The sequence below is a fragment of the Neodiprion pinetum genome, chromosome 3 (assembly GCF_021155775.2).
Source record: "Neodiprion pinetum isolate iyNeoPine1 chromosome 3, iyNeoPine1.2, whole genome shotgun sequence".
Taxonomy (NCBI): domain Eukaryota; kingdom Metazoa; phylum Arthropoda; class Insecta; order Hymenoptera; family Diprionidae; genus Neodiprion; species Neodiprion pinetum.
Window position 1 is genome coordinate 28,406,771 of NC_060234.1, and position 12,899 is coordinate 28,419,669.

General features: G+C 36.7%; 1 protein-coding gene across 5 annotated transcripts in view; it reads right to left on the reverse strand.

The window, feature by feature from the left end:
• LOC124215281 (uncharacterized) overlaps window positions 1-12,899 on the reverse strand; it is an 85,409-nt gene that overhangs the window by 8,461 nt on the left and 64,049 nt on the right. For 2 of the 5 annotated variants that reach the window (XM_046618466.2, XM_046618470.2), the window contains exons 8-10: window positions 11,088-11,265; window positions 6,158-6,406; window positions 841-1,056 (exon numbers count right to left, since the gene is read on the reverse strand). In XM_046618466.2, the coding sequence (XP_046474422.1) occupies window positions 841-1,056; window positions 6,158-6,406; window positions 11,088-11,265 (643 nt within the window). Of the gene's footprint in view, window positions 1-827; window positions 1,057-6,157; window positions 6,407-11,087; window positions 11,266-12,899 lie in introns of all 5 variants that reach the window. The other 3 variants (XM_046618471.2, XM_046618469.2, XM_046618468.2) reach the window with 2 other exon arrangements.

A 12,899-nucleotide genomic window follows, 5' to 3' on the forward strand; every position in this document is an offset into this window, starting at 1 on the left:
TTGTAATTTTTTTTTGTTATTTTTTCTAGCCAGTATATCAAACAATTATTCATGACGTTTGTGTATATTCTCGTGTACTGAAACTTGAGATTTTTATGTTAACCGCGGAGAAACCGAATATGAGAAAAAGAACAGATATATAGAGCTTTCATTGTCGTAGAAATATTTAAACAAACGACACAAAAAGAAACTGAACAAATTTAGGAGAAAAAAAAAACAAGCCAATGCGATATTCATATTTTTTTTCTTTCATTTCATATTTGAGAAAAATGATTTTAACCGTTTCTTTTATCTATCCACTTCACTTGAAGAAAGCGTTGTTTTTTTCATCACCAAAACATTTCCCCCCGCTCAGAATATATGAAAAAATTGCTAGGTTTGATAAATTTAGTTTTTCGATTCAATTGAAATCCACGAGCGTATTTTAAAAAATAGTCGCAATTTCCAATGTGCCAAATACGGCACGCCATGCATCAAAGAGTGGGTCAAATTCAACTCGATTGACTTCGTGTTTGCACCTTCGAAAACGCAATTTCATCATATTGCTTCATCGTACCTTTTTTGACCAGAGAATACACCGGATACATCTTGAAAGATTGACGATCATTGTAAAAATAAAGCAGGTAATGCGGTTTTTCATCGAATATGGACAACGTGCGAATTAAACACGATCATTCTTTTTCGTGTGCCAAAATTGAAATAATAACGATAACCTTTCATCATCATCATCATCATCATCATCATCATCGTTCATCGGTGTTAAACTCGTGAGATTACTTTCAATGATTTATGATACAATGACGGTTGTCAAATTGAACAAAACTTACATAGTCCTCCTACCTTGGAGGTCTTGGCGAAGGGTGCTGCAGCTCTTCCCGGCAGCGGTGGATCGGCGGGTGGGACCAGGGCCGGGGCTTGGGGTGCGAGAGGCGGGGGGCAGGCCGAGGAGGGAGTCGAGGACGTCCTCCAGGGTGGTCGACCCTGGGCTTGGTTTGTTCCGCAAAAGAGCTGCCGCCGCCATAGCCTCCTCCGTCTCACTATGCCCTGATCCTGATCCTAGCAGTTTTCAAAAATCACCCACCATCCCCCCCAACGAATATTCGTGATTAGAAATCCGAAAATTTACTTGGTTCATCCTTTCTCCATAATCAATTTTAGCCATCGAATTTTACAGTCAATTACAGTTTCAATGATGAAGAGAATTGATAACGATTTAGTCTTCGGCTATAATTTATACAAATAAGAGCAATTCCGTCAGTTATTATAGGTGAAAGCGACGAGGTGTTGAGATTTTCATACATGCGATATTATCAGGTGCACCAAGATATGAACAATCCTTAAATTTTAGACTTACAGGCCTGACCGTTAACGAGAAACGGATCGTTGATTCGTTTCTACGTTAAATTTTTGCAATTTTAGCACTTACGGGTGCCGAGAAAAAACATGACCGATTGAATATTTTGTGGGAAAAAGTTTTATTTTTAACCCTGTGAGCTAATAATAAAACATATTTCTTGTATTTACGCAATTTCAACTCAAAATTCGTCTTTCAAGTCTCATGGTCCTTCGACCTCAAAAATCTGAAATTCGCACGGAAAAATTCCCAACTTCACGATGGAACCATACACATAATTTTTTTACCTTTTTTTATGGCTGTGGCTGGACCTCACATTTGGAAAAGATTAGAATTTATCACATAACAAAATACTACGGGAAATATTTTCTCTTGGATGTCGGTAATTGCTAGAGATCTGAGAGTAAAAATTTGATGGAAAAATGAGCCCAATTGTTTCTCATAAATAGTTACATCAGTAGGGGGTCTAAAATTTGAGGGACATTGATTTCTTGGTACATCTGACACCATATGAAAATTGCGGTAAAATTGTAATTTTGTCGCATGATCGCTTACGTACAATAATTGCCAAAATTTCCCAAAAGTAAATTCCTGTCGAATATTATTGTAGGTAGGTACATCAATTGGGCAATTCATGAACCTTTTCAATGTACTTGACTGGTTGTTTTAAGTACACCTTCGAATTCTGGAGATGAGTAAACTGTGATTGCAGCTTTTAAACGAAGAATGCTAAAGGGTGCCTAGATCCGAATAAAGTCTACCATTGTAACTGCACGGGAGAAAGCGATCTACTGGGGCGATACAGTTCCATGATGGCAACGGAGTGAGAAAAACGGGAATAGTCAGGGATTTATTTGAGCAAAATTGTCGCCAGCTTGAACGTTTTTTTTTTTTTTGTAGTAAGGAATAATAATACAATAAATTCAACGATAAATGGCTTGAATATACATTATGTTCGATTACCTCACCTGTGTATCAGGTGCCGAATAAAGAATACACGCGATCAAGTTCATCGTGATGATTCACACGGTTTTTACGACTGAATAAATACCCACGTTATACCACCACGCCCGGAGTGATAATGATTACAAGTGTATAATAGCTTTGACTCGTTGGGTGATGTTTGTTTAATGTCTTTCCACATTGAGGTTGTGTGATTTTTACAGATGTGTCAAGAAAACAAAAAATGGAAACGAACAAATAAAAGAAAAGAAATAAGTAAATACAAATGTTCTGCCAACGTAAATGATACTTCGTACAGTGGGGATGATTTAAGTAAGAAAAGTAAATATAAGAGGCCACTTACCGTGTCTGCGAAACTAAAGAAATCATACAACATACATATGGGAGAACAAAATAGGAAGAAATAATAAAACAATAAATGAAACGTCGCGGAATACAAACAATAATTTATTTTTAAAGGTATAACATCTACAGAAAATGATAAATGAATATCTGACAATAAGTACAGAATACTTAAAAGTTGCACATTAGTTTTGAAACTGACGTGCGTGGAGTTGAGAAGAAAGGATGAAATTATCCGTATTTGAAATTGCACCGATAAGTTATTTGCGTGTAGAATAAATTAAAAGGCCAATATTATTTTATGCGCGCATGCCTATGTATCTTTTAAACGATACATGCGAAGGTATGCGTATAGGTACACAAGTTTCAAAACTAATGAAGCAAAATTAAAATAATATATACCTATCATTTAATAACATATCTGCAACACGGTAATAAGGTCAGTGTGTTATAATATGTATAATATTATATGTATACGTCAAGATAATAGCGGAGAAATTTTACAGTCTAAACGTACATAAAACACAATCTATGAAATACTAAATAAGATTATACAACAAAAGAAGTAGTATATATGTATGTATACCTAAAACACGATCATCATCTTTCGCGAATGACATTGAATCGTCAAAAGAAAGAACAAGAATTTTGGGGAATTTGGGGAATTTGTCAAATGTACAGATGATTCGATCGACGAGTAATGAGCAACAGTTATAGGTATAACCCGGGAGTGAAATATCGCGTGAAACTTTGAAAAACCCGAAAATAATTTACATATGGAATGACAGTGTCGATGGCAGAGTTTCTCAAATTTGTTTCAATCCTTTTCTTTGTCCTTGCCAAAGTTTTATTAAATTTTATTCAATTTCTTTTGTTCCTCGCTACTCGATGCTTACCGTTAGTTTTTTATTCGGAGCAAAACATGGTCAATTTTTACACGGGTCGCAACGCCAATGGGCTCTAAAATTTTAATGGTCGAGTTGAGTAGTGTTATTGGACAATTATGTCGGGTGCGCGATGGGCGTCGTCCATAATCGTCTTACGTTACGTCCGATAGGACAATAGAGGGGGAAAAAATAAAAAGAAAAACATTTAATAAAACCACTATTTTTGTGCATCGACGACGTGCAACGATGCATCAAAGACAACACTGGGTCATTGGCCTGGTGAAATAAACTGGGACGAGTGTAGTAATTATAAGAAAATACACTACGCAAAAGCGTCGACGTTACGTCATGTTATATTCTATAACGTTCTCACTGCTCTTTTTCATTTCTAAATACCGTTATATTCTCTTGTAACGTATAAATTAATTGTTAATTTGACTTGTCATGACGAATTTGTAATTTTGTCGTTCCATTATTGGTATTAATCTCGACGTTATATTTGTAGGTAAGCATAATATAATACACTATACGATATATTACATCAGATCCGACCGATATATAAATTTCAGCTGTGTTGTTGTTTTTCTTTCAGTTTAAATTTTCTACGAAAATCTTATCTTTTCGCGTTTTTGAACAGTTTTTTATTTATTTTTTTTTTTTTATTTTTTTCACTTATCCTTTGACGATATTTATGTACAATTGAGGATATTTATATCATTGTGTGCACCTATCCTATACCGATGAGCATAATAATCTGCACGATTTCGAGCACCTATTTACAGCCAATTTTTTTTTTTTTTTTACTAATTTTAACACTATTTACGATTGCTAAAATCTACGGAAAGGAATTTTTTTTTTTTTTTTCTTCAAAATTTGTATATACTGCTTTTAGTGTTAGGTTTCATGTCTTTGTCAATGTATTGCATATGATATGGTCGTATCTAATAACACGTATAGATATACATTATTATAGTTTGTAAACATATATAATTTAGCTGCATGTGATAAAATTTTGCGATGGGCAGAGGTTTGGGGAAATGATTGAAAAAAAAAGAAGAAAGATGAATGAATGAATAAAAAAAAAAAAAACACAAGAAAAAAAACAATCTTTCTTCTCCTTTGAAAGTTATAAAACCCATTCCCCATACTTAATTAATATTGTACTGGCTATAATGTAATATATGTACATAAATACGTTATAGTGATTAAGATTATCATCATGTCGTTACTCGCACCAACGGAAAATACGGCTGCGTTAATCAATAAAAATCGATAGTATATTGCTTTCATAACCGCGCGGTGTAATCGATATAAGGAAGAAATTTAAAATGTCCGAACATTTCGATACGCGCATCTGATATGGATAAATTCAAGGAATATCAGCAAAAATTATCAATCACGATAAATTACGTTACGGTAATGTACAATCAAACGACTTGTATAATAGCATGCGTATATGTAACAAATCGCGGAAAAAAGACGAAAGAAAAATAGGAAGAAAAGTAAGCAGGATGCCCAGGCGACATTCCAACTATTATCTGGATAAAATTAAACCTTGCAAAATTGTAAATGCAGCAGTAAAACGCGTCAATCGCGTGATGCAATTGTGACCGGAAGCAATTTTTGCAATTTGAGGATCGCATCACCTGCCCGACAGTCGCCCCGACGATATTGGTACAGGTAGAGGGATTCAGGGCGCCGTAACACCGAGAAATATCGATTTGCTCACTCGCCAGGGGATGAAAGTCGTTGGGGGTTCGGTTTTGCACGAGAAGAAGCCATAGTGGCACTGCATGGGTTGGTATAAGTTGTAAAGGCGAAGATTGTAACGCCGGGAAACTGTACACGAAGCAATTTGGACGGGAGGAAAAGATGGGCAGAATTTTAGGTCCGTGTGCTTTTCGATGGTCGTCGACCTTTCGGGGTTTACTAAAAATCCGACCGTATCCTACAGGCGCTTCTTTTTTGCGTATTTTCTTCAAAGCATACTTCGGAATTTTATTATTGTTTTGAATACTCCAATGATAGTTGATGATGTAAAAGTTGGATGGAAAATTGGACTAAATCGGCTTGTTTCCCCGTTTTCACGATTCTTTGAAGTAATAGTTTCGGCCAGTTGCAGTGCGAATTTACAGTTTGTAGTTGGTAATTTTGTGCTTCAATACGTATCAAATTTTAATGGACTCGAGGAAAGTGAGTATTCGAGGCCTTGAACTGTGCAATTTTGCTATTAGTTACTTCGTTATATGGTACTGGTGTAGAGACAACGAACGAGATCTGATTAAAACAATTTTGACTGCGCTACACCGTGTTTATTCGTTCCTCGTTCTCCATCCACCCCCTGAGTTTTGAGTACAAAAATAAAATCTACTTGAAGAGAGAAAAAAAAAAGAACAACTTTCGTAACAATGAAAAATTAATTGGTAACGTGACCAAACACGGCAAAATTATGCGACAAATGTTTTCCTCGGCGTTACGTGACTTCTCGACTGTGCGATCAAGTTACATCGGAAAAGGAAGATACCAACGGAATATAGAAAACGGTCTGATAAAGTAGTCGAATCGATTGAAACCCGCCCGTTTGGACTTCGCTATGCGAGGAGTAACTCACCACGATGGTGAGGATGATGATGATGATGATGCGAGGAGGGCGAAGGCGACATCCTCTGACCATCATCCGGCGTCAGGTCCAAGAAAAGACCGGAAACCGCGGTGTCGATGCAGGTGCAGGGTTCGTTTAGCGTCGAATTGCATACGGCACAACATTCCACATCCGTTGTTAGGGTGATCGGGGTTTTCGGCGAGTCCACCGGCCTCATACCAACGAACGAACTCTCCATCCAACACAATTTCACGTTCCCTGAATTGCCACAAGTGTAATTTTCATGTATTTTGCAGAATTAATGAAACGATCAATGTTTCATATATCATTACGAAAACTGATTCGACATTTTATTTCTACTATCTTCAAAGTTTGTCTCGTCGTGTTGGGAAAACATTTACATGGAAATCAACTGGAATTCATTTTTATTATATTTTCGGATTTCTGCAGTGAAATAAATTCGTTTTTGTTATAGCTTCGTGTTTGCGAATTGGAGAAAAAGTTCAGAGCACAATATTGTTCATAGAATCTTCCCTTTGCGGTAAAATAACGATAATTAATGTTTACTTTCGCTTTCACAATCAATCGTATTTTGAGGTGAAAAGTATTTGCATAATTGATACAATGTATAATTGCCCACAGTTTCCCCAGCATGACAATGTGTATATTACATTGCATATGTATCGATGAATTAGTTAAACCTTTCGATAGTCGATTCACGATTGCATTATACACCTTATTATGATTCTAACATCTGCAATACACACATTTGAATTTTGTGTACAGTGGAACCTCGATAGTTTGCAAAATCAATTCGTATCAGGCCTAAACCAAGCATCAGCGCTAATTTGAAGTATCGTACAAAGTAATGGAAGCATATAACTTTACTGCATATATTTTTATGTACGTTATTTTTATAATAGTCGGGTGGATAAAACGGGTGACCGTAGTTGACGACGTAGGTTTAGATGATCGAGGTTCTACTGCATATAGATCAAGTTTAGGAAAACTGATACTCAGATTCTTAAGCGAATTTTTAATCAACGCAACTGTGTCGTAGATTCTGAAAGAAAATTGTATACATGAGACGTGATTAGAATAGCATTAGTAACTGAACGTACATTCAGGTAGAGTAAAGGTGAGCATAGATATATAATAACGAAGCATTTGAGTGAGAATGTGATACCTAATGTTATAAACTTCTGTGCGCGTGAAAATCCATGGATATACTTGTACTGTGTCAAAAGATACTTATGTGCCTTTTCATTCGCGCACGTGCAAGGCGAATGTTTAAATAGCGTGATTTGTAAATAATTAAATAGTGGTTACTCAACCCGCAATATGTACAACTACGTAATATATTATTCCAACGTATTATCGGCGTGCACATGTGCACGAAAAAATAAACAATGAAATAAATTTCCGAGCTGATCTTAAATCCAAACTGGCATGAGCGTATCGCATGGAAAATTTTATTTATAAATATATTTCGTATCGCACGATGAAAAGCGAAGGTAAATACAGCCGAATATGGAATCCCTCCGGTGTAACTTCAAGCAGTGCAAAGTTAGATTCGTTCAAAAGAAACGAGCAGGTGAAGAGTATAATGTAATATTTGCTATCCCGTGACCTTTGACCAAGTCTTGGAATCTCAGGGTAACTTATTCTCAGTCGTCACAATGCCACGTGCCGAAATAGAACCGCGTGCTTGAGATGTTTTTGAATCGTGACTCAAATCTTCTCTCGCTCTCGTGTTGAAACGTAACATTTTTACTCACTGCGGGCACCTGCCGATAATTCGCAACGACTGATCGAGTATTATATCTGCCGTTGTTACATTTTTGGCTGCGTCGACGTTCCATTAAATTTTTCAACATGCGTAATACACATTGTACACATGGGAAATATTCACGTTTCCTTCACCGAAAATTGCCTCACAAATGGCTCGAAACACGAGGCGAGGCTTGAAGTATAAAACGTGTGTTCAAGCGGAGAGAAAAGCTCTTAAAGGACGGTTCAAAGAAACGTCGTCGTTTCGCTTTTGGTTCACGCGCTTCGTGGAATCATATTACAGCTTGTTATCTTATGGTTGATATTACACGATCCTTCTTGTAGAGTTTCGATACTTTGATAGCCGAGGAGACGCACGGTTGTAATAAAAAGGAATCAAATACCATAGCTATAACTATTTCGAAGGAAAGTTTACCAGTTGGTGAATTTTGTATCGGATCACGGATGTTTACGGTCTAGTAATTCGGAAAACTTTGGTCGTATCTAAACCGTTCAATTCGACTTTCTTATAGTTTCTTGATAAGTAAAACAAGTTCGTGTTCTGGAGCGAGTTATACACACGCACGAAGTACATAGGTAGGTATACATAGACACATTTCCAGAACTAAGTTATACACAAGGGGGCCTTGTTAGCCGGGATCGGTTGGCCCCTGACCTGAGGAATAATTACTTAGTCCAAGTCTCGGGGGATCAAGGAACTCGACAGACCGTCCCAGCTGACTTTGGTGAGATTATAATCGGTATCCGCGGAGAACGAAATTAAGTATTTCTATTGTCTCGTTGACTCGGTTAGGGGGCTGCACCGTTTAAAACCGTTTTACTATAACCGTCCAGCCAGCTAGTTGTCCTCGTTAACACATTAAACCCTTCGCAGTGTTTCTCAGCCTTCTTAATTTACACTTGCGTTTTCGAACTATAGACTTAAATTTCATCTACCGTAGAGATAGCGAGAAATGCGACTTTCACTTGTTATTACGTACGTGCCTTCAATTATTGACATTATAAGAGCGTTAGAATTCACATTTTTACCGGTTGAGCCTAAGATATATTTTTTCAAATTTGTACATCGGTAGACCGGAGGGAATAAGATTTTGGGCATCAATATTTTTAAACGATGGTTGGTGTTTTTTATTTTGTTCGATGTCATTTTCTATCACATTTCATTGGAAGAGAATCTGAATTAATTATTCAGTTTTTTTTTCCGCATCGAAGACAAACGATACTTTGAAGGTTGCTTATTTAATAAATAATCAAGAAATCAACTTCTCGAAGTCAAATATTCCTTCAGACAGAGTATGTATAGATTTCTTCGCGTTTATGGAACAAAAAAAGTTGATCCACCATCGCCGGGTCGCAATAACCTACTTATATGAATTTGTTGAAAGAGAAACAAGAACGCAAATATTTTTGCATTAGGATGTGAATGTGAAAGCACCTTATTACACATGGCAGAGCCGGTTTGGGTGAAATAATTCCCGCCCCAGGGCTGGTACCAAAATACACGATGCGCGCAACCTGTAATATAAATTGTAATAGCCGGATCCTGTGACTCGAGAAGACGTAATAATAATTTGAGGGCGTGGAGGGCAACGTGGTCTCAACGAATAATACAATTGGCATGCAGCAGCTGTATCATACAGAGAAGACCTGCGATGTCACGCCACGCGACAATCAAACGATTGATCATTGTGTGCGCGTACATTTCGTTCCCAATCCCTCTGCCAACGGTCATTCGCCATAAATAAAATCGAAATGCCAAATCAGATCAAGATCAATTATAAACGTCGGCAAATTTAGTTCAGGGCTATTCCTTGTTAATAATTTTTTTCATATTTTTTAATTCATTTTGGATTTTTGTGCTCCCGTTGGACGTTGAAAAATTTAATAATAATGATACTGATGTGAAGAGATCTCAGGGATTTGGAGAAATGTCAATTTTGATGCCCAACGTCGAGAAATCGTGAAAATTTTAGGAAATAATTTGAAAAATCGATGTCATAGTTCTGACGAAGCAGGGCGCTGACATATTTTTCATCGAATCGGAACTGTTTATTGTGATAAGTAATATTTTGACAAAAATTTAGCATCAAATCAGTGGGGGAGGAGTAAAAAAAATTTCCAGAAATTCGGCGAACGACCCGTTTTCATTCTTCCTTTTGGTAAGGTCTTTGACGTCTCGACGCTTTCTGAGCGAATCGCTTATGCTTGGCACAATTGAGATTATTAAAAAAAAAGAGAGAGATTCCCATCAATTCGACGAGACCGAAAAATAATTATAGTTTTGTTCATCATACAATCCTTCAGTATTTTCATTGTTACCACAACCGATTTTTTAGACAACAGCTCTAGGTACGAAATGAAAATCATTTTTGTAGGTGTAACCACGAAATCTTGTACGTCATACTTTTTTTTTCGCTCAGTCACTCGTACTATATTTATATATCCTTGTAGTTATCGCGATAATTTGATGTTGACCGAATAATAAATCAATGTCAACGACCTGCCTAACTGAAAACATGTATCAGCCAGAAACTGTAGTATCGACAATATTAATCACTCTAAATAGTTACTCGCGCCACATTTTCTGGTGATTCCAACATTAAACCGTAATTCTCACGATACCAATTTCACTGGGATTGTCTAGTAGCCATAAAAAAGAAAAAAATGGAATATTTCTCAATGTACCGGTTCTCAAATAGGAATACCCAGGTATAAAGCTTGATGAATCGTTAATACGGAGTCTCCTTGGTGTTAAGTGCACGTGTACGCATGCAACGAAAGCTTCTTGTTGTTGTTGTTGTTGTTGTCGTTGTTGTTGTTTGAAGCACCATTGAGAGTGAGATACCTCAATAAAATCAGCAGTTGAGGGAAGATAACCATTGTTAGTGATAGCGATAGTAGTTGAGAGTGCATCAGTGGTAGTGGGAGCAGCAGGGGCAGCAAGAGCAACAGCAGCAGCGGTATTATCATCATCATCATCATCATCACATCACATCGTCATGGTCATGATAAATCAGCGGTAGACTAGCCCGTCGGGCCGACAGTAAATATTGTATAATCGTAGGATAAAGAAACAACGAAAATTTACCTTGTTTACGCATTGAATATTGGTCTGTTGGGATGGTTTCGGGGGTGAATTAGTGCTCACCTCTGGGGCTTGTCGACCTCGCTCCACCCCGCCCTTCCCAATTCTCGGGACGCGGTGAGAGACGACCACCGTTCACTTCCTGCCCGCTTTGGACATAGTGTACTATCGCCGACGTCACTTCCTTTATCGAATTCCTCACCTCGAGTTGTTGCGCTGGTCCAAAGCTCGTTGCTTGTTTCTATAGTTTATCAATAACACAACCCAATGTTCGATTTATTTATTTATTTTTAAATATTTTAAACGGCTTCACTTACGTATGTGTGTGTGTGTGTATTTCTTAAAGGGGTGGCTTGGACGAATTTTAACCGATGTACGGTTTTTTACTTTTTAGAATAAAATTAAAATGTCGGATCTTGTAAGTTGACGATATTGGGAATTCGCGTGAATCCAAAGTACCTTATTATTTGAAGGCTGAAAATCGGGGGTATGGATTAAGTTTATTTTTTAATATTTCATACGGTTGAAATAATTATCCTCGTTTTCAGTTACTAATATTTCTATCGACAACTGGGACATTTTAAGTATCTATCCGGTGCACGGTCTACTCAGAAAAGTTTTGAATCGAAAAAATTGAGTCAGAAAAGTTGACCTTGGTATGAAAAAAAAAGGAAATCTGTGATAGAAAAAGTTCAGTGACTAATATTCAGTAATAATCTTAGACGGCTTATATTAGCGTGTAATTTTTTATGTCAAATTCGCACGTTTCTTCCAATTACTATAATTCATAGCTCATTTTCTCTGTGAATGAACTCTGGTGAAACAATAAGACATGGATTTTCGATAAAATGAACGTACTTCGATGTAAAACAAATGTTTACTACGTGAAACCTGCAACAACTTTACATAAGCTGTTTTTACAGTGAACCTATAATGGGAGTTCAAGTTCAAGCCGTCGAATTACAAACAAAATGAGCTACTCGTATGATTTTTTGAAATTGGATACATGATGTAGTTTTTCATTAAATTATACAACCACATAATATGGTCTTGGAAAATATGTTAATAACTGAGTCCTCTTCGTTGTTTTTATTGTTTTCCTACACTGACTGGACATTGTTTCGAAATTTTTCATTCTTCGTGCCGTGATACTTTTGTTTGAACATTATTTTCGCGGCATTGTTCACCTGATAAATTCATATTATGTAGACGTAAGATAAACACTGATTGTAATGCAAATATCATACAATTTGAAAGAGCTGATAACAAGCTATTGGCACGCATGGGCGAATAATGCAACGATTAACATAATAACCCGTATAAAGTTCTTGTGTGTAGCAAATTCAATAAATTAGACGGTTTAAAATAATCTTATGCGCATATAAAAACGTTCGCCCGACCTAGAAATTTTTTTAAACTTCGTATATCTATGCACGAATACAACAGCAATATTGATTTGCATTACGTACAATTAAAATCGGTCTTTAACCGTCAACAATATGCGGTCATTGCAGTGGTTGAAATAATATTTTTAATAACTACCGCCATTTTCGGAATATCGAATGACACGATTTTTCGTACCACATTAAAATATCTTCTTACAATCAGTATGTAACATACATGTGTTTGTGTACCATCCCGATGTGTAAGTACTAATGGATGCTAAAAAAAAATGTGTATTTTAAAAAACAAACAAACACGAATAGTTCAAGCAATTTTCGATCGAAATTCTGGACCAAGGTTTCCTTCTTCAAAGTTATTCGATAACCGAAACTCATACATATAGGGTGAGAAGTTGGCGAACCTCGAAATCAGATGTAATTTACACAAAACGGTGCGAAAAGTTTTCGTGACTATCCGCGATTACTTACAAGG